Source organism: Phaethon lepturus, unplaced genomic scaffold, assembly GCF_000687285.1.
Source record: "Phaethon lepturus isolate BGI_N335 unplaced genomic scaffold, ASM68728v1 scaffold5568, whole genome shotgun sequence".
In the NCBI taxonomy this organism is placed as follows: Eukaryota; Metazoa; Chordata; class Aves; order Phaethontiformes; family Phaethontidae; genus Phaethon; species Phaethon lepturus.
The window spans coordinates 68,950-96,920 of NW_010558188.1; the positions used below are offsets into that span (position 1 = coordinate 68,950).

Genomic DNA, 27,971 nt, shown 5'->3' on the forward strand with positions numbered 1-27,971 from the left:
ATATTACTGTTCTATCAGGATAGAAAAGAATGACTTGTACCAGGCCCAGGATTGGTGCCTGAAAAAAATCCTTTTGGGTTACCATCCAGTTTGGCTACAGGCTGTTTATGATTGCTGGTTTGATGCTTTTTAAGCTACAAAAATTTCCACCATAACTTCCTAGTTTGCTGTGATGTTATGTTGAACAGTCAAGGTCTAGCACTAGCTATGCTCTATACTCACTACCCACAATCCATAACATTTGGGGGGGTGGGGGGAAGAGGGGAAAGAGAAATTATTTCTCTTAACCAAAATATGGGCTTCATGTGACTTGCTTGCAAAATTCATATGTAGACTTTTTTTTTTTTTTGTCCTTATATATTTGTTCTTCAGTAGCCTCAAAAGAGAGGTGGTCGATGCTCCAAGAGTGTCAGTGTTTAAGAGGCATTTGGATAATGCCCTTAATTACATGCTTTAACTTTTGGCCAGCCCTAAAGAAGTCGGGCAGTTGGACTCAGGTGATCATAGTAGGTCCCTTCCAACTGAAAGTTATTCTATTCCATTTTTCCAATCTTATATTTTCAAGGTGTTTTGTACAGTCAGCCAGGTACTGCCTGGAAACATAAGCCTATATGATGATGGAATCCTTCACCTGAATTCCCAGATCCATAGTTATAAGCCATGCCTGTATTAGCCATGATGCAACAGGAGTGGTGGTGCTTTTGACCTGACAGCTGTACTTTGTTTTGCAATCTTTGCTGTTGAATACTCCTATCCTTAGAACTGAATGTCCCTTAGTGCTCAGAGCACATTAAACACTCATCTTCATATTTAGATTCTTTGGGCAGGAATTTGGATTATGTGCACTGAAGCATTCTGGTATAAACCAAAGTGCAGTAAGGGAGGGTGATCGGAAGGCTCACTTCTCTCCTATCTAAAATACTAGTGTATCACTGCCGTACACATAGGCTTCTGACAAGGGGTCTTGGAGTAACAGCTTCACAGCTATAAGAGAGACCTGGTTCAGGTCCTCAGGATCATCAGCAGAAATCTTCTCACTTCAGAAAACTGTTTGTCTATCACAAAAATTTTATCAGTTAATATAGTGTGAAGAAGATAAATAAATATATATATATATAAGGCATGCCAGACTCTTACTGTGCAGAATGTCATTCTACTGTTCACTTTAGACAAGACCTTATAGAATCATAGAATAGTTTGGGTTGGAATGGACCTTTACAGGTCATCTAGTCCAACCCCCCTGCAGTGACCAGGGACATCTTCAACTAGAGCAGGTTGCTCAGAGCCCCATCCAACTTGACCTGGAATGTTTCCAGGGATGGGGCATCTACCACTGGTCTGGGCAACCTGGGCCAGTGGTTCACCACCCTCATTGTGAAACATTTCTTCCTTATATCTAGTCTAAATCTACCTTCTTTCAGTTTAAAACTGTTACCCCTTGTCCTATCACTACAGGCCCTGCTAAAAAGTCTGTCCCCATCTTTCTTATAAGCCCCCTTAAAGTCCTGGCAGGCTGCAATCAGGTCTCCCTGGAGCCTTCTCTTCTCCAGGCTGAACAACCCCAACTCTCTCACCTGTCCTCATAGGAGAGGTGTTCCAGCCGTCTGATTGTGTTTGTGGCCTGCTCCAACAGGTCCATGTCTTTCCTGTGCCGAGGAAAAGCCCTTAGTAGTGTTTGTCAGTGGTACCACAAAGAGGTGGTATCAGATAAGCAAGCAGTAAAGATAAATGGTGAAGAATGTATTTTGAGAAGACCCCAAAATATTTTTGACATGATTTAATCGATTCCCTGAACTAATTTGCTCAGCTCCTCCTTTGTAAGAAGAATGATGCAAATTAACTGTAACAATATAAAATATGAACATGTCTTTTATCCCCATCTTTTATCAGATGATCTCTGATCATCTTTTTAGCAGATAACATCTTCCATAACGTCTTATTCATTAATTTCTGTATCAGATAACTCACTGGTTTTATGGACAAAAGCAGCATGATGTCAGAACTGCTCTACATGGAGAAATTCGTCCAAATGCATGAATGTTGAGCGCTCATCCTCACAGAGGAAGTTCTTTGGACAATAGTTTCTGGATTCTTTTGTAAGACAGAACAATAGCTCTGGCATCACTTGAGGATTACTTTTATAAATCAAACTGGGCTACATGCTTTGTAACAAATCTAATAACCATACTGTGAATATAACACAAAAGTCATCGGTATTGCGGGAGGTATGTGGTGGGGATGGAATTTGCTGTGCCAAGTTCATGGCAGTGTTTTGTGGAGTAAAACCAGAGGTATGCTTATCCTAAGGTTAATGAGTTCTGCTGGATGGTTCTATTGAATTCAGTTCAATTTTATTTGATATTTCGATATTGGAAACTGTGTCCTTTAGGTTTGTTTTATAGAAATTTTTCAAATGGAGTTATACTTAGCGTTATGGTATGCCACCATATCTAGAGTATACTCTAGATAATACATTTCACTGCTGAAATGAAATAGCAGGGTATTTCTTAAGTATTTTCCATGAGAGATTTGAAACATTGCCAGAGCACGTTGTAGGAACACCAGTGGAGCCATCTAGTGTCTTTTGAAGAATGTAACAGATAACCCATGGTTTTGCCATGGCAAAGAGAAAATAAACCAGTATGTTTTTCACTTGACGTGCTGGTATTTGTATTTATGTTGATGTCAGTAGTCCAGCTTGTGAACAGGAACACAAATATATTTGTATAGTAACAGAAATGAAACTTTCTTCCAGTGAGGATTATTCCACGCAGTGATGAATTGTTTCTGCTGAAAGCGTATTGTAACAAATGAAGAGCAATGAAACTCCATTTACTGACACTTCCAACGAGAAACTGTATCGTAACTGAAAAATCAGTTATTTTGAGGATGTGCAAAAATACCAAGCTGTAAACCAGCTTCTGTTTACAGTTTGAGACTTAATTTTTTCATGTCATCAGGTAATGATGAGCGATTATTTTATATCCTGCCAAGAATCCACCATCAAAAACTTTGAGTCTTATATTAATACCCTGATATGGAAAATGAACCTGCCTGAAGTAAATATGTAAATGATTCAGGACTAATTGTTTCACTTTCTCTGGCACAACACAACCAAGGATTAATGTTCCAGAGGTGTGTCCAACTACACTTGTTTCGTAATTGGACTAAATACACTGTTGCTTTATCTTAATTTCAAGTTTGTCTTTATAATTCTGGAAAAAAATTAAAAACAGGATCAGTGAGCTATAGTGTTCTTGAAGATTTAAATAATTTAAAACCCTTTACCCAACTTTATGAATAATTTCCATTAGAGCTTTTCACCTGCCTGAAGGGCTGCCATATAGCTGGAGTCCTTTGGAGTTTCAGGGACACAAGTTAAAAGGCAGGAAATTCCAATTAGATGTTGAGGGGGGGCAAATTGCCACAAGGGTGGTACTACTGGAACAGGATGCCTGGAGAGCTTGTGGAATCTCTATCTTTGGAGGTGTTCAAAGCTCAGCTGGACCTGGCCTTGAGCAACCCCACGTAATTAGACCTGCGTTGAGCAAGGGGTTGGACTAGAAGACTTTTTGACAAATTATTCTCTGATTCTGTGGTTCTCAGGTAAAAAGATGACACCCCAAAAAAAAATTCTCTGTACCAGTCTGGACATTTGTGGATCAAATGGATTCTTGCATAATTCCACTTTTGGAGAACATCAGTTAAAATAAATACTTAAGTAGACTGTGTACTTGTCTTCTGAAGCCTGCCAAGATCATGTTACTGTGTATTTTCTAGCGTCTAAAAGGATGTTCATCTTCATGTGCAAGTTACCAGTAATTATTTTACTTACAAGATCTTAACCTCTGATAAAGCTGGTAATACAAAAGAAAGTACTAGTTTAACTGAGGAATCAGCTGCTATGCCAAACAGATGGAAAACTGCTCATAAACATAAAGAAATACAGCCTAGAAAGTACCAAGCCGTGGAGCAGAACATTAAAATGTTCTTTTCAGATAAGCCAATTCTCCTTTATTCTGGTTGGAAAGAAATAGAGCTGAAATACTGCTGGAGTAAGTTGGTTTTGGTTTGGGTTTTTTTTGTGTTTTAGTTTGTTTTTTTGGTGGTTTTTTTTTCTTTTAGTATTGCAGCACTCTCCTTTTATGTCACATTAAGTTAATGCCGTTAGACTATTTTATCGCTCTCTATGGAAAAACAGATACTGAACTTTTCCTTCAGTAATGATCAACAGTTGTTGACCTTGGGATCCTAATCATCCTTTTGTAGCAGCAAAAGGGCTTGGGAGTTGCTTTCTCTCCTTCTGAATTTAAAAAAGCTAAAAAACATTTCATCTGAGAGCAGTGTCTTTTTCGAGTTTGCTATCAGGAAATAGAAGTTTCCAGTCAATACCATTGTTAGATTTGATTCAAAAATCCCCAGCAATCACTTTGGGAAAAATCAAGAAGCCTTTTCAGTGCCAATGTTGTATTTATGCGTACAGTTTAGGTTTTTCTAAAAATAAAAGGAATCATTTATATACCTAAGGGGTATGTTATTCCAAGGTTGGGGTTTGTTTATACACATGTAAAAAGTGTCGTGTGTATATGTCTTGATAAGTTTAAGTAAACATTTTCGGGGTGAACTTTACAATGGAGAATTACAATAGCTGTTCAAATATAAACATGCTGTAAGAGACTTCTAGATCATTGAATCCAATTGCCTGGTATTACAAGCCGCTGCATAATTTAATCTCCTTCACTATGCTCTATCTTAAAAGTAATTAGGAGTTCTATATGCAGTGCTCCAGCTATTCCAGAGTCTAATTTTTCATTATATGAAATGTTCTTTAAATTTCCGGTTAAAGTAGTTACCAAATTTAATTTTAGTTGAATAAAATTAACTAATAGTTGATTAATATCTCTTAGCTCTTTTCTCTCCCTGGCATTTAAAATACTCAGTGCAGAATATTAACATCTATTCTTGGCCTTCTTCTTTGTATGCAAAACAAGTCTGGATTTTTTTTTTATACTTTCATCTCATAATAATAGCTCTCATTTCTTCTAGTCATCCTACTAGAACTTCTCTGTGCAAGTTCCACTTTGGGTTGCTCTCTTCTAGGTAAGGCTCCAGTAATGGCATACAGTACTCCGGATGAAGTCTTACTGTTAATACTTTTCTATTCCTAATGAAAAATCTTCTGACTTGAACATCCTATTTTGTTTCCCTTTTTATGGCTGTGTTCACACTACTGTTTACTGTTCATTTTATGGTCAAATAAAACGTCATGTTCCTTTTCCTCATGGTTATGCCCAGATGATGAGCTTCCAGATCATGCAAGGGTTTTTTTCTGGCACTTCAATACATGATCTCACATGTGATGCTGTTCAACTCATCACATTTCAGTCATTTCTTTACGAGCTTTGCAATCCTTTACTGGGGGAGTTGGAACAAATTTAACTAGATTGACATTGACTCTTCCAGGTTAATAGAAACTTGACTACAAACACTTTTTTCTTACAGGTTTTTAAAGACTGTGTTTCATGATAGTTTCGATGGATTTATACAACAGCTTCTGTTCTGATGGCCTGGCGGTAACATTTGTATACTTCCACATTATTTGTTCTATGTGGTACCTTTTTAACTCAAGCCGTTCATTTTGGCTGCTTGCAAAAATCAGGTTGTGTTGATTGTGTAACTGTTTAGTTACCCTTTACACTTGGTGGAGGTGACTCACTTTTTTTTTTTACCTCCGGATGTTGTCTTGTTTCACAAGTAGGGCATTTTTTTCTTTTAATGAATCTCAATTGGATATATTTTCCCAGTAGAGGGAAACAGAGCGTTAATTTAAAAATGTGCGTGTACTTTCAGGACCTAATATAATTCAATTAAATATTCTCTTATTTCTCCAAATACTTACAACTTCAGACTTCATATCGTCATCTGCAGTGGCAGGTAACTAGACTGTGCATGTACTCTCTCTACATAAAAAGATATAAGTGGTTGAAATTAGAGTATTTCACCAAAAACATTAATTATTATTTCCTATATTTAGCTAAAAGATAATTCGTGCAATTTCTGGATGCTCATTGTATAGGAGGGAAGTGTGTTTGTATGCAGCATCTCCTGACTTGTATGAAGTAAAAGTGTCAATACATGAAACACTGATTGTGAGAAAAGATTGTCATTAGTGAAATGCAGCTAAATTTGCCAGATTTTATTCCAAGACATTTCGTAAATGAGATAACAGAATTATGACTTAAGATAGACTTGCCTGTAAGATTCTACATAGCAACAAGATGTTAATGGTTCCTGAACAAACTAGTTTTATTTTTATGGTTGAGTTCTGAAATCTAAATTTTTACATTAGAAAAAAGATCAAGGTCACTGGGACAGTGAATTACTGCGAAATTGTGTTTTAAGACAGCATTTTACAGTTGTTAATATTCGATTCTTTTGTATAACTTCAGTAGTTTTTCTGAATTTAATGTTTACCAGTGTAACTAAAAATCTGTTATCTTAGGGGATGTAACTAACTTTTCAGATGTAGTATTTGAAAACCCTGATTTTCTAAAGGTTTTGATTTGACAAACTAGTAAAATACTCCCTTTTAAATATGCATATAAACCTTATAATCTTTAATAGGCTTAAGTGTCGGATTTTCTTTCCCAGAATGGGTTGCAATGCTATGAGAAGCAAATATAGATTTAATTTTGATCTTAAGTGCTTTGTAATTTGGAACAATTTTTCAGAGTTCACAATTTCAGAAGTAATAAGTATGGTTTCACAAGGTAAAGTAATCATTTTGTGTAAAGAGTGGGTAGTAGAAGCAAAGAAGTCTTCTGGTGTAGGTTTTTCTGCCTAGCTATAAGGGTCACACTCATGTCATTTCAAAGCAATGAGCTCACCAGTGAAGTACCACAAGGATATGTGGGTAGGGTACGCAACCTATTTATTTAGAAATTATCTAAATAAGACAGTCAATTGGTGGCATAATTGCTGGTGATTATTGATTAGGCTACCTTACCTAATACGGCAAAAATGAAGACTTACCTTGAAGAGCTGCAAAACCTTATGGGGCAGGCAGGTGAAAAGACATAGAGTTAAGTGAAAAGAGACGTGTGGCAAAAAACGTGTTAGGTTTACTTACGTAGTGATAGGCTATGAGCTGACCGGTCAGTAATGAAATACTGGGCTTTTAATGTGTAGTTCTATGAAAACTTAAATGCTTCGTGTTCACTGGTGGTTAGAAAAGCATGCTAAAAACTGCTAGGAAAGGGATAGAGAACAGAATAGTGAATGTTAGCCTATCATTTAAACCCAAGATATGATTGCAGTCTTAATTTTATGCACAGTTCTTGTTCCCTTGTCTCAAAAAGGGTAAAACCTGGTACCAGCAAAGATATAGAAGAGCAAAGCTCTGTGGCTTCTGTCATTTCCAGCTGAATGATGCCCCTGCTTCACTTCTGCCCTTATTTGCATTCCTCTTGTGTTCTGCTTCTCATCTTTTTCCTGTCCACATAGCTGGGAGATGTGACGCTGTCCAAGGATGGGCAGACAGTTTAACGCGTAAAGTGGGAGTCAGTTAGGAATGTAGCTATGCTCTTATATGAGATACCTTCGACAAGTATGACAGAAGGGAAGAAAAAGTTCCTTGTTTCATTTATAATAAATTCCTGATGCTAGGTTTATTCACCCTTACTGTTCTAAGGCTTAACTACCATGTCAAACAAAGAAATAGTTTGTTAAAGGAAATAATAATCCTGTAGGGTCTTATTAGGCCACTCCAGTACTGTCAGCTGCCGAATAATTAAGAAAAGAAAAAAATGCTGCTGTGGCTCAGATTGTTTTTCCATTTATTATGTCATAGTATTGCCACTGAGTCACAAGGTCTAGACTCGTATTCTGTTAACAAGGCAAAGGCTATGCAAATATATTCCAAGTATCAGTAGCAGCAGGTCTGTCAAAGCAACAATTATGCGCAATCTTGAGCAGGCTCTCTCCATGAATAGAGCACTTCAGCGTGCCAGAATTTATGATGTGGAAAAGTATTGTGGAAATTTGCTTTGTTAGCTAAAGAAAATCTAACAGTAGTTTAATTTATTATTCAGTTCTGCAGTGAGGAAAAAGAGATGCCCTTTACATGCTGTATGTCTGTGATTTCATAACAGTCTGACAAAATGTAAATCAAATTGTAATAGGAGTCATTTTAAAACAATTGAATGTGTGGGTTGTAGGTAGGAGTAGCCTTTTATCAGTTCATTGTGTGTTGCTTTTTAAATCATCGATGTACTTTCTGTTAACTTCAAGTTCATGTTTTATATGCAGATAAATGTGTCAATAAACAAAATCTTTTATTCAGCTAATGAATGAATACTTTTGGAAATTATGAACAGATTATTATGTGTTTCCGAAATGATGAGTTTAGAGGAGAAAAAAATGAACACTGTAATGATTTAACTTTCTTTGTGAGAAAAATAATACACTTGATCTGAGATTCTGTTATGTGTAAAAAATTCCTTCTTATTGGAAAGAATTAAATTATTCCTTCTTATTAATATCCATGTTATGCAGAGAATAGTTAACTACTGATTCAGGTAAAGTAGAAACATACTTAGACAGCACAGACCAAAATGTTGCAGGGAGGGAAAGCAGTTAGTAGAAAAAGTACACTTTTTCTGTTCATTTAACATGCAGGAGAGACAAGTTGCCTTTTGAAACAGTAATGTTTCACATATGGTATTTTGGTCTTTATACATAGCTGATCACAACTGGTCAGTAATTGATCCATAAATCTAATTGAATGATGAATCCGTTTTTGTGCCTTGTTCCCAGTCTGAAACCCTGAATATAATTTCAGATTCCTCTGAGATTGGGCGTAAACACTGGGGGAAAAAGATGATGTGATCTCCTCGTTCTGTGCATGTTGATAAAATGTATCTGCAATGATTGTTGCTACGGATTTTGGTATTCTTATATTCATAGGCTGAAAGATATTTCTACAGAGCTGTTAAGTTTCTGATGTCAATTTGTACTTTTCATCTTGCTGATGTATATCCAGAATTTCTTTCTGTATTCTACAGAGTTTTGACAACTGAATCAAACAGAACTTTTTCTTTGTTCGAAGGCCAGTTAGATGTAGCAACATTTCTTTCGAGTTCAGTGAAGCACCGTTGTGTCTTTAATGAAAGTATGAACTTCGATGTGAGTTGGTTGGAAATGGAGAGGAGATTTTTATAAAGATATCTTTTAAGATGCTAGTAGAGAAAGAATAAGGAAATAATGCATAAGATTTATCAACTCTTAAGGAAAATTGCTTTACTACCTTTTCTTACAGTGCAAAATAATTTTAGAAGTAGAACTTGAATAATGAGATGAACATTCACTCTAAAAAAGTGATTGTGCAAACTGTCAGCAGAAATGCTACAAGACCATCAAAACTTTTTTCAGTAATTGTTAAAGTGATAGTAGTTATTAGGAGATCTGAAATAACAGGCAGTTTTATTGATGCATGTAATATATACATACTGGATCTGATGGGACAGTGTGGTTTCATTTGCTGTGGAAATCAAGATGACAACATATTGCATATTTTACATATATTATGTAATAAAGGTGGCATGCATAACAACATTATGTATTTTATAACAGAGGTTTTAACTCCAGCTAGCTGTAAATTGCATAAAATAAACAATTTGCTCTTATTACTGAGCAAAACTTTTTGCTATTTAGGGAACTTAAAAATGCATTTTCTCAAATTTTGGTGAGGCATATAGTTTTGAAATTTGCTTCAGTAATCACTGGTCTTATTCTTTCAGTCTTCTACCTGCCCGGAAAGAAATTACCTCCTTAATCAGAGAGGAACATTGCTCATGAGGAACTTAAATTTTCATATTTGTTTTTGATGGGATTGAACATACCTGCTATGAAAGATGTCTAATATGGGACGGTTTCTGATGTAGTCTATGGAAATGATCTTTGATATCTGTGGTTTTGATTAAATAATTACATCTTTTCCCTTAATTGGAACAGTGTTGATAGTTCCTTCAATTTAGAACAGTAGGTTTTACTAAAATTGTGTTTGCATTAGTGGACGGAATAGTGGAATGCATACTTCATATAAAAGTAAAAATGAACATTAAAATAATGAGCAATCTGTTTTGAGGCACCCTGAAATTTCTTACAGGTGTGCTTGAGAGGCTGTTAGAAACAGGTTTGGGTGCTTGGAGTCAATGAGACACAAGGAGCAAAGGACAGCATCGTTTTATGGAATCGTAGTGAACTAAGGAGAGGAAATTTTGCTGGAAGCTACAGGATATCACAGAATCACAGAATCATTAAGGTTGGAAAGGACCTTTAACATCAAGTCCAACCATCAACCCAATACCACCACGCCCAATAAGCCATGTCCCAAAGTGCCATGTCCACATGTTTTTTAAACACTTCGAGAGATGGCGACTCCACCACCTCCCTGTGAAGCCTGTTCCAATGCTTCAGTACAGAAATTGTTCCTAATATCTAGTCTAAACCTCCCCTGGTGCAACTTGAGGCCATTTCCTCTTGTCCTATCGCTGGTTACTTGGGAGAAGAGACCAACGCCCTCGTCGCCACAACCCCCTTTCAGGTAGTTGTAGAGAGTGATGAGGTCTCCCCTCAGCCTCCTCTTTGCCAGACTAAACAACCCCAGTTCCCTCAGCTGTTCCTCGTGAGACTTGTGCTCCAGACCCCTTACCAGCTTCCTTGCCCTGCTTTGGACACACTCCAGCACCTCAACGTTCTTCTTATAGTGAGGGGCCCAAAACTGAATGCAATATTTGAGGTGTGGCCTCACCAGGGCCGAGTACAGGGGCACAATCACTTCCCTCCTCCTGCTGGCCACACTATTGCTGATACAGGCCAGGACGCTGTTGGCTGCCTTGGCCACCTGGGCACACTGCTGGCTCATGTTCAGCCGGCTGTCAACCAGCACCCCCAGGTCCCTTTCTGCTGGGCTGCTCTCCAGCCACTCCTCCCCAAGCCTGTAGCGTTGCATGGGGTTGTTGTGGCCAAAGTGCAGGACCCAGCACTTGGCCTTATTGAACCTCATACAGTTGACCTCAGCCCATCGATCCAGCCTGTCCAGATCCCTCTGCAGAGCCCTCCTACCCTCCAGCAGATCAACTGCTCCCACCCAGCTTGGTGTCATCTGCAAACTGACTGAGGGAGCACTCGATCCCCTCATCCAGGTTATCTATAAAGATACTGAACAAGACCAGCCCCAGAACCGAGCCCTGGGGAACACCGCTTGTGACCGGCCGCCAGCCAGATTTAACTCCATTCACTACAACTCTCTGGGCTCGGCCATCCAGCCAGTTCCTCACCCAGCGAAGAGTAAACCTGTCCAAGCCACGAGACACCAGTTTCTCCAGGAGAATGCTGTGGGAGACGCGTTATATATAACCAGCCTAGACTGAACTGTTAGTTCTCAAATAGATATATGGGCTTTCTCCAGAGCTGCAATTAATTTCTTATAAAGCTAAGAATGTCATGACAAGGTTTGTTTATAAGTTGATAGATGTTACAACTTTTGTTTGTTTGCAAACATGAAAACCTTCCCAACTTCCCCTTTGTCAAAGGTCTTTTAAAATTTTTTACAGCATATTCAGATACCTTTTTTGAGGGGGGTGTGGCACCGAGGCAGCATAACCCTCTTAGGTAGGATGCTGAGAGTTCCAGGACTTTATGACTGGAGTACTTGGTGGTTTGCTTCTAGGTGTGCCTGGCCCAGTGCAGCCGCGAGTGAAGTCGCAGCTATCGAACAGCGGCTGCGTGACCTAGGTGAAGTGAGTCAATGATACCAAACCAGGTCTGTACCAGTATCCTCATTACAGCTGGTGCTAATTGGCACCCCTGTTGGTAGTCTCAGAATCGAAGCAAGCACCGGTTTGGTCTTCTTGTTTGATGTACACTGGCAAGATTTAGCTGAAAAACTTTTTTTTTTTCCTAATTCTCTCAAAGAAACCATTTATTCTGGTGAGTAGAAGGTAGTTTTCACTGTTGACAAGAGATCATCACTTCCCGACTTTCTGTGTGTTCATACGTAGAATTTGTAAGGGGGACCAAAGGTGAAAGATCAAGTATTGTTACATACACATAAAAAAATACCGAAGCACCATGAAAGCATAATCGTACTTTTCTGTGAAATTACTTCAATGATTGATGTCACAGTAACCTCTGTGACAATGGAGAGAAACTAGATAAGGGAAGAGATCTTCTCAGCTTATTTTGTAGAAGCTGTGTTCATGCTTTACTTTGTCCTGTGTGCATCCCTCTCAGCTCAGTAAAGTAAAAAAGAATTATTTTTATAAAGCGTTGTAGAATGCCAGAAGTTAACTGAAAGAAGAATAGCCTGAAAGGCATTAGGAGACTTTGAACTCTTTCTCATTCTGCTTTTTCATATAACTGAGAAGCGGGGATCCAATGCCATCAGAATTACTATGCTATGTGTCATAGTATAATATAACAAAAAACTGTGTTACGACCTGAACAAAGGGTCCTGAACTCAAGGTTGTGTCTTATTTTCCAACTGTAGCAAACAGTACAAGAATGCTGTAAGCTCTTGAGGTTGTTGCACAATAAAATCTATTAAGGCCCCAACAGCATATGTAGTAGCTGAAATAACTTCTTACTATATTTAAAATTGCCTGGATTGTTTGTGTTCCCAGCGTTCTTTTAAATTCTTGAATTTTTTTTTCTTGGAAAATGTCAAAACTAATGAAGAGGGAGTGAGCACATGTGTTCTGAGAAGTTAGAGATTGCTTGACTGTGACAATTGAGAACTTATAAAAAATTACTGTGCTATTACCGCACACACACACAAAGAAGCCCAAAGAGAGCTAAACATATGACAGGTATTGTTTGCTTTTTCACATCCTCAGACCGTAATCTCTGGAATTGTTTTAGCTTTCTGTATAGGTATCTTCAAGTCATTCATTCAGTATTAAGCCCTGCAAATCTTACTTCGCCATTTATAAGAGAGGGGCTAAAAGCTCTTCGTAGCTGTTTTATGTCTCTAAAATATTCTGAATATGTAAAGTGCTGTTCAAGTACTAAGTTTAGATGGTTTCTCTTAAGTAAGACAATTGGGTTTAGTTATGTTGTAACCTTCAAAGACCACTTAAAATGCTATGTCCCTCTTTGGAGTCTTAACGGCTTTTGATGGTACCCCCGAGACCTCCTCCAAAACTCCTGTTCGGTCTTGGTCGGTAATGTTTTGATATACGCTGTCTTCTCGGGGTTTTTTGAACCATAAGCATGGCTGATTTATTTGGTATTTAGGGATGGTCCCTGGTTTACCTTTCCTGCTTTTTCCACTAAGCGCTGTTTCTAAAATATATTAAGACAGAAAGTGTAACAGACACATTTGCACACTTGGGAAGTGTGGTCGTGGAACATAAATCCTCTAATGCCCAAAGAAAACACTGGAACACTGAAAAAGAAAGCAAAAAGAATTTCTACATACCTGGGGAGAGCAGAAGGCCTGTGACTGTAGGAAATAAACATTTTTAGCATAGGGTATGCAGCTTCTATTATTTATTTGAGGTTTTTCTGGAAACAGAATTTACAGATGGTGTAAACAGAAATCTGAAGGCAAAAGGAATTGAGCCTAAATTAGGCATCTTTAGAGAAAATAATGTGTGTAACAAGCAGTTATTATTTGAACATATGTGTAAAGAATAGTAGGCCAAGGGAAAAGTTTTATTCTGTTTTAATAAATGCTTCTGAATGCCCAGTAAAATATTTTTATTTAAATAAACGTGTCAGGCTCATAATCAAATAGATTAGTCCTTGTCATCCCTATCATAATTGTTACCATCCTATCAAAAAAAGAGTTGGTATTTGTATTTCCTTTCATAAGGCAATAAATCTTATTTATTGCTGTGTACTTGGTTTGATTAATTGAAATGTATGAAATACCCAAGGTGCTTAAAATTGTTTCTTCTATCCCACAAAGAAACAGGAATTCAGAAAACTGGCCTGAACATTTTAATATAGTCATTATAATCTCATGAAATTCATCTGGGTTTAGTAAAGATTTATATTCACCAAGACACCTCTATCCACTCTTGATACACAAAATGCATTGTATTCCAAACAGGTTATATACAGAGGCTATAATTTCACACAGTTGAAAGGCTGACATAAAAATGTCCATCTAACTCTTTTTCAATCTTTTTTTATTGGCAAACTCCAAAACATTTTCCAGCTGAAACATCTCTCTACCAAAGAGCAAATTTCAACTTACTTAAAATATACTTATTTTTTAATTATCTTTGCCTAATCACAGAGGGTTGGCAGGCCACTGTCCCAAACAGCCATCGGCATACTTATGACTTGTTTAAAGAAACATGATCAAATTTCTAGCAAGTTATAAATGTAGTTCAGAGTCCTTTTTCAGATTGGTTGGTAGCACAATACAGCACTCGTTCATGGCCGCCGTCATGGATAATTGTCTGCTGGGGGAACTAGGCAGTGTCGATTTATAATTTTTTCCAGCTCTCATTTATTTTCATCTCCCACATACAGAATTTTAAAGTTCATTTGTTTGCACAAGTTGCAAGGTTAGAAACACTGCCCAGTTGGATGAAGTGGTCCAGATTTTCAAGAAAATTCCTCTCATTATATGGAGGGGAAATACAATCTCAAAGCTATAGCTATATAGCTTAAATTGGTTTAAATATGTTAAGTGGATCGTTGTGCTTTTCAGGAACTGTCAGTTCTCATTAAGCTGAATAGTTCTATTTAATCATGTGCTGGAGAGAAATCGATTCAAAAATGCCTATGTGTGATCATGATATCCCTCATGAAATCTCTTCATTCAGGGTATTTCCCGGTTTTTGTGCTATGTTAAATAGGTTGATTCATTCTACTCTAATGAGGATACCATTGTGTAGCTAAATGTTCTTCCATATGGTTGCGTTCATAACTTCTTCCTTTTAACAGAGCTTTCTTCTCTATTTTTTTCTTCCTCACTCCTTCCCCCCCGGTAGCATTTTCTCACTCCAGTTGGATAGGTGCAGAAAAGGTCCCGATTCCCTGTTCATACGCTATTTTAAAGCTGTAGCCACTGGAGTTGGCTAAATTATGTCATAGTGCCAGTTGTCTTGATGTTAAACTGACCTGAAAGAGGGATTAGATGTAAGCTGATAATTTGAATAAGTTGTTTGTTAGTTTGTTTGGGTTTTTCTCAAAATTACTGTAATGCTGAAGTGTCAAAAGATACGTGGACAGCTGTCCTTTCGTAGCTGAAACAGTTAAAGGAGTTGCTCTCTCCATTCACTGTTGCCCATGTAACTTAGACAAAATTATGTGAGTTAACCTAGTAATAATTTGAATGCTAATTCATCGTGCTGAGGAGCAGTTACCCAAACCGTAATCGAAAGTCAGATGTGGAGGCAGTGGCTTCTTGTTAAGGGCAGAAATATATTGCGTTTTGCAAGTACTGCTTAAGAATGCAGCAACAAGTTAGTTAATCTTTGTGAAATGCATTGAGATTTTGATAGATAAAATAAATCATTTAATTGTAGGTCACCTTATTTGTAAATAAGAATCAAAAGTCCACTTTTAGACACTCAAGAAAGAACACCTCAGAGATGTGTCATCTTCTCCTTTGCAGTGACGCTCTGCCTTCCCAGTACGGGAATATTAAGCAAGATCCACTTTAAATCTAAAAAAGAAGAATGCTAAGCACAAAAATGCCTGTAAAACTTTGCTCTCCCCAGTGACTAGGTGCCTGCGTCGAAACTACAATGAAGTATTTTATCTGTTTATGTTCCAGTGCACCTAATTTTGGCAATTATTTTTGAAACAACAAATACCCCTAAAAATCTAAAACAAAACCACACTGTTTGTTCCATGGCAGTAACCCAGTTTCTTTTCCTGGCAGGTCAATATTAACCCCGAGGCTGTGTAGTCATGTTCCATCTTGTATGCTTCTCCTCTAGGTCCAAGAACTGTTTGTTCCTTTGGGCACTTTGGCCTCACTTGACAACGGGCCCTGCTCAGCGCCGTGCTTGCCCTGGTGCGCAGGGCAGCCCCGTTGAATGTGAAAGGTGTCCCTTTAAGTTCCTTCGTGGTGAAAAACTGAAATTTTAGTCAGGTTTCCATTTCCTTGAGATCAAGCAGGAAGGGAGTAAAGAGTTAAAGAAGCTTAGTAGCTGCTGATGGGTGGGTTGGACTAGTTTTCAATGCTGATATATAGGAAAAGTACTTAAACTATTGCTTTGGGCATAGCCTAGTGCTTCTGGGACAAGTGAGCACTACTGTCTAATTCCTGCTATACAAGAGGAAAACACTGTGCTGTTACAACTAAAATTGAGGCTATTTATTTGTGATTTCCTTACAGGAAGCAGATTCGAGCTCTTCTAGGACAGTTTAGCCAGTCGGAGGCTTTGTTAATCTCCTCTGGAGTTGAGCCGGGGACTCTAGATGGAGTTCTCTTGGATGCTGGCTGTTCTTCTATGCAATTTGATACACCTGAAAGAGGTTTTTCCCTGCAGAAGGATGGACCTTTGGACATGAGGATGGATAGTGACAGGTACCTGTTCATAAAATATTTCTTCTTGAAATTCAAAAGCTGTGTGCTCAGCAACACCCATACCTTTAATTGCCTCTTACATTGAAGAATTCTCATCATCAGACCACATCTAATTTTGCACGAGTATACTATCTGTCTTTCGCTACAAAGCTTTTTTTGATGATAATACTTAGAACCCTTGTTATCATCTTTTCCCTCTTTGAAACAAGAGGAAAGTTCCAGTGATGAGTAATTAAACCAGTAATGTTTTTGTTAATTATACAATTGTTATTTTACATTTTTGGACTGTATGGCATACAGTTACAGGGACATCTCTTTTTCAGAGGCCTGTCTTTTCCCTGTTATTTCTGCCATTTCTCAGATTGTACTTGATCTACAGGCTCACAACCTCTTACTGCAGTCCCCTTTCTTTCCTGCCACACTTACTATTTGTGGAACCTTCACTTGAGCATGTTGGGTTGCTCCCTCAGGAAAGGAGCAGCCTCCCTCTTCTCTGCAATGACCATCTGACCCAGTTACTTCTCACTAAAAGGAACGTAATGTAAAATAAACAAATAAAATCCCATCCATGATATATCTGTCAAGTGAAATCAGATAGCTACATTGCTCTTAACACACTAGTATAATGCTGTCTTACATGCCTGTGGATGTATTGTAAACTTTCCTTAGCAATATTATAAGCTTCCTTTCACATTGCATAGGAAGCACATTAGGCTTACTTAATTATCAATTTAACAATTATTAAGTAAAATATAATTATTTAAATTATTAGAATTGGTGTTTAGTACATTCAATGGTGCAATGATGATTTCTACTTACGTAGCACTTTTCATCTTCAAACAACCTGATATATTTCTGTAGCATTGTGCTTTTTCCATGTACAACCAAAGATCTCTGTTGTATAGATGATGGCAGTAATTGCATAATGCATGACTAGGAGAATGAAAATTTTTGGTTTGCGTTCTGATGAACCTGTAGTGTTACGAAATGTCATTTGATCTTTCGTTGCTCACATAGAGCCGATGGGAAGCCTCAGTTTCTAAGGTATTATCTTAACACATTAATGTTGAGTCTTAACACAACAAATTTCGTGATTCTCGCTTTTTCCAGTTTTGTGTAAAAAGCTCACATGATCCTCCTGGGATTCAGCCCTCAGATTTCAAGAATCTGAACTCCAGGCTTGTATTTGCATCATGTGGATACATACATGGAACAAGAGCATAAGAACAAAGGATACCTGTAGCATAACAAAAGCCTTACGCAACGGTTGTTGCTATGATACTACTTGCCTCTGATTTCTAAGTTTTGTTACCTTTTGTAAGATACTGCAGGAGAGTAATAAATGCCTGAAAAATATTCGGAACATTCATGTCTTTGTAGAAGAGAATTTTTTAAGTAGGTTGTATGTTTTCTCAGATTAGTAAACCCATATATGATGTTCATAAAATAGCTTGAGCCATTTCAATAGCGAAGTGACAGAGATTTAAAAGAAATAAATGCATGGCTTATACTGTTTATATTGTAATAATTCCTGTAATTTGTAATATTAGGTCATTTCTATTCTCTCAAAGCAATATTTGGATATAAATTCTTATGCCTTTTAATGAAAAGTAAAGTGAAATTATTTTCATGAGCAATTGTTTTCATAGCAGATGATGTGAAAGAAAAGATCCTTGAGATCAGGTCGGACTAGAAAATTACATAATGCAGGTGACTAAAATTAACCCATAAGGGGCAAGTTTATATTCTAAAGCTGGCTAAATAAAAAGTCACACAGCATTTCCATTTTAATGTGAGACTGAGATATTTATTTCTGTCAACTCATTAAGCATAGTTTATGGTAATACTTGGAAGTTTCAGCTGTTCTAATTGATGTTAAGGAACAAGCTCCATTTAAAGTAGCAAGAAAAAGGATTTAAAAGGTGCCAGCTATATCTGTTTTCATAGGGTTGCTGTCTCTTATTTGAAAACCTCAAAGGCACTTGTATGCAGTGTGTGTGTTTGACTTTATGTCTCAATGCTATGAAGCTTCACCTCTTGTCAATGAAAACTGACGTCAGTGAACTAATTGGCTCTTCTTGTGCGTAGGTACCCTGACATGCCCACTGCTGCTGATGTTGTGAATGCTTTAGATCAACAGGCGCTTGCGTCCATCCTGAGAACATACGGAGAGGAGAGGCACGCCAAGAAAATCGCTTCAGCCATCGTTCAGGCACGCAGCATATACCCCATCACCAGAACTCAGCAGCTTGCAAGCATTGTTGCAGGTACCCTCATTAATTCTTCACAGTGGCTGAGGAGAAAAAATATTAATCCCCAAAGTCCCAGAGGGATCTATTTGTACTTGAAATCGTGCAGGATCTAATCCTGCCTATTCTGCTCTGATGTCAGCGCTTTTTTTTTTTTAAGCTCCCACTTTTTATATTATAGTTTGACAATTAGTTTAATAATAGATTTTACATGAAGTGATATGTCATTTTGCCAACCAAGTGGAAACACAGAATGACAGCAGCCTAGGGAATTCTTTATTCCAGCTATTGATAAGCCTTCAAATACTAGATACGTCATATACCTCTCTTGGTTTTAAATTTCTACATTTTTAATATTTTGAGGGGTAGTACCAAGGCAGTTTCTAATTATGAATGAAATCAGATCATTTCTGTCTGCTTAAAGAACCAGGAAGCAAAAAGTAAAGCAATACATAGCTTGCTTCACCCTGTGAATGCCAAGTAGATCAGCCTGAAGCGGCTATTGAAACATTTCATCTTACTTGCTCTTCACTGTAAACAACTTGAACAAAATGTAGTTAGGCAGGAACTGTGCTCACATCAAGAACCTTCATGTTTGTGTTCTCAAGTGAAAATTTTCAAGAAAAAATATAAGGCACAAATCCTGTTCATTAACATTATTATAGGTAATGTTGGGATATTTTTATTTTTAAACCAAGAAATGAAAATTACTCTGTCTTGTCACAAGTAAGTCTAAAATGCTGACTCCTTTGAATATAGACCTTTAAAATGGCTATTCAAATTTAAGATTTGCTAAAGAATAGTGTTAAATGCTGTATTGGTATCCTGAAGACTTAAAAAAAAAAAAGTATTCATAAAAATTTGTATTATTTAAACTGGAAGTTTAAGGGACTTACTTTTAATGACTAACAAAGAAATTCAAAGGTTTGGATTTGCATAAGCCAGGATACTTGCACAAAATGTACAGTCAACCGAGGCCCAAAGTTTAGCTGATATGATTAAAGGACCCGAAGACACTGCTTGCTGCGATAAGGCTCTGCTGTAAATACACTGATTGTGAGGAACAATCAATCGTAAAAAAAACAGAGATAAAACACTATGAGTCTTTAATAAAACTTGAAGGGTTACATTTTTAATATAGTCATTGTCATCAACATCACAAACTAATAATTTAGCTTTTTGTCACATGTATCTCATGCTTTTTGAAAAACTGCTGATTAAAAAAAAGTGTACTGTTCTTGAGATTGAAGCAACCATATTGCTATGCTAAAGAGGTAATGTGTTATAGGCTGTTAACAAGCAACCCCGTAACTTCTGAAATAATTCTGTGCACTAGCTTGAACTAAGAAAATAAAAATACTAGTGCATAAAAGACAGTGATTAAAGATCCTTTAATGTGTTTCATGTGATTCATCACTTAATGGTCACTTCCTGTGACAAGGAGAAGGATTTTTTGTTCTCACTTTAAACATTTGAAGAGCAGCTCGATACATGAATCAGGTATGCATCAGACAGTGCATATGCCAATCACAATGAAACCAGCACGTATCTGCTTTTTTTTAAAGTATACAAGTAGCTAAAAAAATGTTAGGATTGTTACACTGGTCCCTGTTTGGGTAGAACTTCTTCCAGTTTTAATTTCATTCCTCCAGTAAAGGAGTACAATGTTGGATCCTAGTATTTTTTGAACTGATTATACCTTAAGAAAATTTCTGGTAACTATAATGTAGTTTGTTTAATTTATCATCTATTGTCAATATATATTCTTATGCAAGGTAAGCCAGAGCTAAAGTGCCAGAGACCACAGCTACAGGATCCTCTCGGTGGCACAGCACAAAACCCTCCCTGACTAATTCAGGACTTTACCAGAATAAAATCTATGACCTATTAGTTAAATGTCAAGTCCTTTAAAAAATAAAATGTTTCCTTCACGTGTTCTAGATTAATATGGCTTCAGATTTTCTAGAACTTCAGAGTTTTGTATTAACGTCCAGCTGATAACCAGAATCCCAGTGAATATAGATTTGGACTAGCTTGAAATTGGAAAATGTCATTTCCGTTGATAGAATGCATTGATAAAAGCCTGTATTGTTGTTGCTAATTCATTGGGAGATAAGAGTGAAGGATGTAATTAAAAAACAAACACAAAACCAGCTCCACAACAGTCACAGAACAATCGGACATTTCTGAAGTTTGTATTGGCAAGAGTTATCATTGTAACATATGGCTTGCAAAAATACCTGAACAGATTTGTATGTCAAGATTTCCTACAACAGCTTGGGGCTAACTCAGGTATCCCTTGCTCTCCTTTGTCCCAGTTCAAGAAAATAATTCTTTCTGTTTCTTGGCATAGAGCCTGAAAGTCATCTCTCTACATACTGTGCAAACGAATAAGGTCCTACAAAAAAATCTAAAGAAACTTTGGCTTTTTTTGTTTTTCTAAATGTCGTCCAAAAGGCTTCTGAACCATTTAAATGAGGAGATCTTTGTGAGCTATGGAGTCTGCAGTATACATGGGGAAAAAGGAGGAGTTTTCTGTTCAGTCATGTGAACATCATCTCTTCCTGCAGCACAGTCGAACGCCTTTCACTGTTCATAACTTTCACACAGCTATCTGTAATGATGAACACTCTGTAAATACTAAAGAACAGTCGTTCTCGGCTGAAGGTCGGTGAATAGATGCGTGGAAGGCGATTACGAAACAATTCCTGACAGCTTTTGCTGTAGCTTATCGAGTTGTTTGGAAAAAACAGGTGTAACTCGGTGTGCAGGAAAACTGGTTAAAAACAGTGAAATTTCTAGAATGTAATTTTAATACGCTTTTTTCATACAATTGATGATCTATTTTTATTTATTCTTAGTGGCTTTTGTTGAAAATTTTATTTTTCTCAGTATTATTTAGATATGTAATCTATTAACAGGTCATTTTGAGATCATGTAATCATTTGAAATTAACTTGAAAGGCATTATGGTAAGATACTGAAGAAATTTGAAAAGTTTAAAAAAACTTTAATGGGTGAAGCCAGTCTCATTCAGACTGGTTCACATTTATAGACTTTAATTATCAGTTTGGAATCTGTAATATTGCCTGAATTTCAGATGGGTGAGAATTAACACTGTACTGAGGGAGCCTAGACAAAAGGACATTAGTTGCGTCACAGAAACTTATTAAATGCAATGCTAATTCAACAGACGGATTCCTGCAAACAGGTGCACCATCTGAATTAATTTTTAAACTCTCCCACTCTCATCCACTCTGGGGACTTTAATAGTTCATATTGACAGGCACAGCACGTTGCTAATTTCATTCACAAGCTTTAAAATTTCAATACATTTCAACATGTGAATCTATTAGATTTTTAAAAGTGTAACTAGCATCAGGGCATCCCAAAACTAAAAATGATAATTTCTCTCACTGGGATTTCAAACTAGTCATCTAGCCAGAAGCGTGGTGTTTTTATGAATGAAATTCATTTTACAAGCTTCCCATATAGATTTTTTTTATATTTTTGTACATTGTACAGCCTCTCACCAGGAAGGATTTTCTTTTACTGTCATGGTAATTGGAGGGGGCTGGGTGAGAGAATTTGTGCCTTAGCAAAAAGCACAGATAGTTTTTTATTTAACTATATCAGAGGACTAAGAGTGGGATAGGAAGATTTTTCACCCCTGGAACATAGATCAAAATCTACTGCTTTTACTAGAAATATGAAGACCAGTGCAGCAGAAGTCATTACCACAGATTACATTTATTAGTTAATCCCAGTCTTTGAAGACAGACCAGTAAGTCCCTGAACTTGGAAATGGTTTCATTTTGATTTTGGTTTGGGGTGATTTGGTTGCATAAAGCTGCAAAGTGCTGTATTTCTTTACCAATTTCCTGAATATTAGCATTCTTTTGTACGTGTTCAACTGAGGCACGTGAGATTGTATTATACTCGCAGAATATATCTGGGTTTTAATTTGGCTTTCTTCAGTGTGTGATAAATTAATTCACAGTAGTAAATTAATGTCATGGTTAATCATCATACAAGATTGTTGTAGGAAGACACTGCACTCACCAACCATGGCAGGACAAATGGAAGAACCTCCCTAAGACCTGTTAGTGTCCTAGGCATGCTGGTAGCCTGAGTATCTAATTTCTTTTGTGTATCTATTCAGTATTGCAATTGCAAAATAGCAGAGGTCATGATCAGACTACTAAAAATCTGGCCAGCTATCAGCATATCATATCTATTTAGATTTTTACAAAACCAGTTTTGAAGTAGATCTTTATGTCATCCTTGTTTGTTCAGATAAGTAGAAGATACTTTGGTGATATGGAGACAAAACTTCCAATATTTTACTAAAATTCCAGTGAGATTCGCTGTGGGAATTTAAACAAAGGATCTCATTGTAGGCTTCTGTTTTTATGGTTAGGTCCCAATCAGGAAACACATTCGTTTTTGTACCTAAATTACATGCTGTAGTCTTGTGAGTTGGCTTCATTTTTATCTGTGATACTTTTGGAAGCTGGAATACTCTTAGAATATCAGAAATGGATCATCCCCAGAAAACCAGCAGTATTTTTAGGAAATACTTAGGCTGCTAGAGTACTTATGGCTGCAATACTTAGGCTTCTAAACGATGATAGTTAAAAATTCCGGATCGGCTTTGAGAGATGAACGCCAGCTCTGGGTAGTAACAGCCAAAAATTGAAAGTAAAAAAAGGATGCTCTTCAAGTCACATCCGTAAATTTTTCAGCAAGTGGCAGGAGAAAGGTGGTACTGCAGAAAGCCTGTAATAAACCAATACAAGTAGAATTGGAAAAATGCACCCTGTTTCCTCGCCCACTAGCTTGTTAGTAGCTACATTTTGTAAGGGAACCGTGGTTTTTCGTTCCAGTTACAACTATTTTCAGTAATGTGAACATGGCAGCAGTGGGCATGGTTTTGGAAGGGGGAAGGGAAGAGTAAGGTATGTTTTCAATGGTTTTAAATGTAGACTTAGAAAAAGGGATAAATTTATTGTCTGAGATCTTTTACAAAAAGTCTTTTCTTACTCAAGAGACCATGGCTTCTGTAATTGAATTCAAAAGATACCTGGGTATCTGATGTGTTAACTTCAAATTCTATTGAAGAAAAATGCCATTATGACTGAAACCTAAGACAGGTCTTACGGAGAATACAAACCTAAGAAACTAATCATTTAGTGCATGCTATGAAACACGCGTGTCCTCTGGTATTTTTGGTGCTGATTTGAAACCCTGCCATTTCATTTAATAACTATACAAGAGTTCTGAGCATGCTACTCATGTTTGTGGCTGTTAGTTGACCACTTCAAAAAATTATGCTCAGCATGGCATTCCTTTATGTTATGCATTAGGAGTCAGTTTTCTTCACACACAAATGGCAGTCAATGGCTGTTCTAAGGATTCCATTTTCAAAGAGTGTTCTTAGGTAAGTAAAGAAATACGGAAACAGATAATGTGCCAGGTAGTACGAGCATGGTGTCAGTTGGTTTCTTGGGACGTCTTCTGTGATTTTGAGTGCTCCTTTTAGTTCAGCTCTTTCATCAAAAGACGCTTTGGCACTCCTACAATGAGGGTATATATTCTTTCTGTGATTCACTGAAAGTATAGAACGTGGTGTTCTGAAAGACAGAAATTGTATTAGCTAGCTAGTTTAATTTTTTCTAGAGTTTGTAAGTGATGGAGGAGCCTAGTTCCTACAGGTTAAATCTGTTTACTCTGTTTTGCAAAACAGAGTTTAAAACCACAAATCCTGTGCAGTGGTGTGTGTTGAGAGAAGTTGATCCTGTTGCCTCTTTCTCTCCGGAAGGATTCAGACAATAGGAACAGGAAACTGCCACAGGTACGGTGGGTTACTTCATTTAACTCAGGCACTGTTAGCAGAGAGTCAGAAGAGGTAGGGAATCTAGTTGGAAAAATTGAGTATGCAGAAACGCATCTTAGATACATCACACGCATGGAGATAACTTTGTTAATAATAATTGAATTTTTAAATCCCATTATTGGCCTCTCCCTTTGCTGGACACTGATGATCACTTGTGTGTTTGTGATGCCGAACACTTATGCTTTCTGACCTATCTTTGCTGGACACTGATGATCACTTGTGTGATGCCGAACACTTATGCTTTCTGACCTAAGTAAAATCTTACCTTTAAAACTGTCAGGAATTCCACTAATAAATTATTTTGTGGCAACGTACTGGATTATGATATCTCCATTAAATTTTCTTCCATCACCCGTGTAAATGTGAATTTAGTCAACTTGTTTCAGAGCTACCATGTTCCTATCATTTACTCCACTACATAGAATATCAATTACTTGATTATCAGCTGCATTTACTTCAAATCCATTGCTTTCTAATGTAGTTTGCACTGGCATGGAATTAAGGAATTTTAATACATATCTGCTATCTGTTTGCCTTATCTCTAATGTGCCCTGTTGTTTGGAAAAATAATTCTTTCCAGTTATATGCTGGCATTATTCATTCAATCTGTCTTCACCAGACTCCTGCGCTGAGTTACGTAATAGATTAGAACTTTACTCAGGTTTCACAGAACTTGTAAGACTCTTGCAGTTTAGTCCCTTTGATCCATCAAATCTGGCTCCTGGACGTTTTTGCTCCATACTCAGATAATGAAGAATCAAGCCTAAAATAACATAATGATATATTAAAGTTTCTATCAAAATGTCGGTCTCTACGGAGACTTGTATAACTCATAAGAATTTTGGAAAAAGGAAGAGGGAGTTTTGTGCATCGAGTCAAAATTATTTAATTTGGCGATTTTTCATCCAACAGGCTCATACCTTGACACATTCTGCTCTATAGGCATGTGAAAAAGCAAGTCAGCTGCATTTTCTAAATTTCTCGAGGTATTTTTGTGAACATTTGAAGAAACACAGGGCTGGTGGTCAACAGTTTTTATCCCCAAACAAGGATGCCTCTTTTAAGCTTTGAGCAATTCATTGAAAGATACTTATCACCAGGTAGACATAGTCATCATCTCTGCCTGTGAAAAAATGCATGATTATCTAGAAGCAGCAGTTAAAATTGTGTGTCCATCATATATTAAATTATTTTTTTCCTTAAAAACATAAAACAAACCGCTACAAATACTGAACTGACATTGACTACACTGTAAGGTGTAGGACTTACCGAGCCCATCTTCATTTTTTCCCTGTTTTAGTTTCAGCCGTCACTCTGCATTTTAATTTTGTGAAGCATTTGAGGAAGGAATTTCTATGACAGATTGTAGGAAAAAAAAACAAAACATGCAACCACAAGCCAGATCAGTTTCATAGGGTTTAGTTTCAGAAATGTGAATGCAAAGCAGAAAATAAAGATATATAATAAAGAAGGAAGCTCACCATCCAGGGTTCAGGTGTAAGTATGCTTTTCTTTAAAGGCATCATGCATGAGTGGGTTAATGTCAGGATAGCAATGTAAAAATAATAAGATATTAACATCTACATTTTAAAATTTATGACAGGTGCTTTTCCAGCATCAGCACTGTATGCACGAAAAGACTTGCTTCAGAGACCTGCACATGTTGCTACCAAAACTTTTCAAGGCCTGCGAATATTTGTAAATGATGAGCTCCATGAACTCTTTATAGGGCTGAAGACAGCTGAGAAGTTTCTAAAACCAGGAGGTCGCCTTGTAGCCCTCTCCTTCCATTCACTAGAAGATCGTATTATTAAACGTTTTCTTCATGGAATAGACATGGCAGAAAAGTACAATCTTGGATCAAGGCAGAAGATAAGACAGGCCCTGAAAAATTGCTCCACAGAAGATACACAAGAATTTCCCTGTGAAAAATCCAACTCAAAGTGGATTTTTATACAGAAGAAAGTTCTCACACCTCAGGCCAAGGATATTCAAACAAACCCAAGAGGAAGGTCAGCCAAGTTAAGAGCTGCTATTAAAATCTAAAACAAAATATCTGATTATATAATTGTATAATTGAATTTTGTTTTCCGAAAGGCTAACTGGACAGATAGCTTTTCTCAAGCTGAGAAAATAAAATGAAGGCTGTTAGAAAACATTTCTTTCCTACCTTTGTGCCTCTTTTTAATTAGGATGTAGTGTAGAGCATCAAAAGGTAAAGTACATGTAGATAAGTGGGTGTCACTAACTATACAAAAAAGACATCTTTTAAAAAAAACCATGAAAACCAAAATTTATAAAAATTACAGGTTATTTATAGTATTTCTCTTAGATTAAATTCAAAACCCTGACATTAACAGTCTAAATTCGGTAGCTGATTGAGACAGAAACATTTTTATGGGGGTGGATTTCACACACTTAAGTCAGATGAATGATTTAGTCTGCAGTAAGTTCAAGCTAACTTAAGAATTCATGATATATAAATATCTCTCTCTCAATTTGACTTGTTGCATGAATGCCTGTGGGACAAGAGCTAGTTCCTAAATAAATTGGTATCAGTATCTAATGTTCTATCCAGGAATTTGTAAATGGGTGCTTACCTTTTTTAAAAATAAGTAAATATTTCCATCTGAGTGATCACCTGGTTATGTAATGTTTATGGATTCTAAATAATAAATGTGTCTTGGGGAAAAAAAGATACTTAAAAGATCTCTGCACTTTGACACAGCAAACAAGCAGTCAGAAAACTTGCACTCGATCATTTGGATTTCTTCCTGTCACCCTGACTTCTGTGCATAGAACCGGTACAACTTCTGTGTGTCGATGGAATTATAATTACCCCATCAAAAAAGGGGTATTGTGGGTCTTATAAAGTATTCTGCTTTGCTGGTGATGAGTTATTAAGAGGTGCTACTTAGGTTAAGTATTGAATTCTTTTTTATAAAAGGCCCGTGGTAACACCAGTTTCCTATTTGGATGCTATACTAGGTGGTAAAACATGTAGCATCATTTATTTTTAGTAAGTTAATATGAATTAAGATATGAATATCTTCAAAGACCAATGTTTTGCTGTCTTTGTATGTTAAAAATGATCAGAAAATAATGTAAGTTTCAACTTCTTTGACCTCCAGCTCATCTTTTCAGGAAACGAAGTCGTTTTTTGGGTAATCAAATCAGTAGCGGGATTTCATTTGTGATGAACCTGAAACTTAACGGCTGGTAGAATAAAAAAACCCCGTAATTTCTGACTCTGAGATAAATTATTATTACAC

General features: G+C 37.0%; 1 protein-coding gene across 1 annotated transcript in view; it reads left to right on the forward strand.

Annotated features, from left to right (window-relative positions):
• Nucleotides 1-26,745, forward strand: part of METTL15 (methyltransferase like 15) — a 94,129-nt gene extending 67,384 nt beyond the window's left edge. The window contains exons 3-5 of the mRNA XM_010292969.1: nt 16,364-16,555; nt 18,644-18,822; nt 26,303-26,745. Coding sequence (XP_010291271.1) covers nt 16,364-16,555; nt 18,644-18,822; nt 26,303-26,745 — 814 coding nt within the window. The remainder of the gene's footprint in view (nt 1-16,363; nt 16,556-18,643; nt 18,823-26,302) is intronic.
• The last annotated feature ends 1,226 nt before the right edge of the window (nt 26,746-27,971 follow it).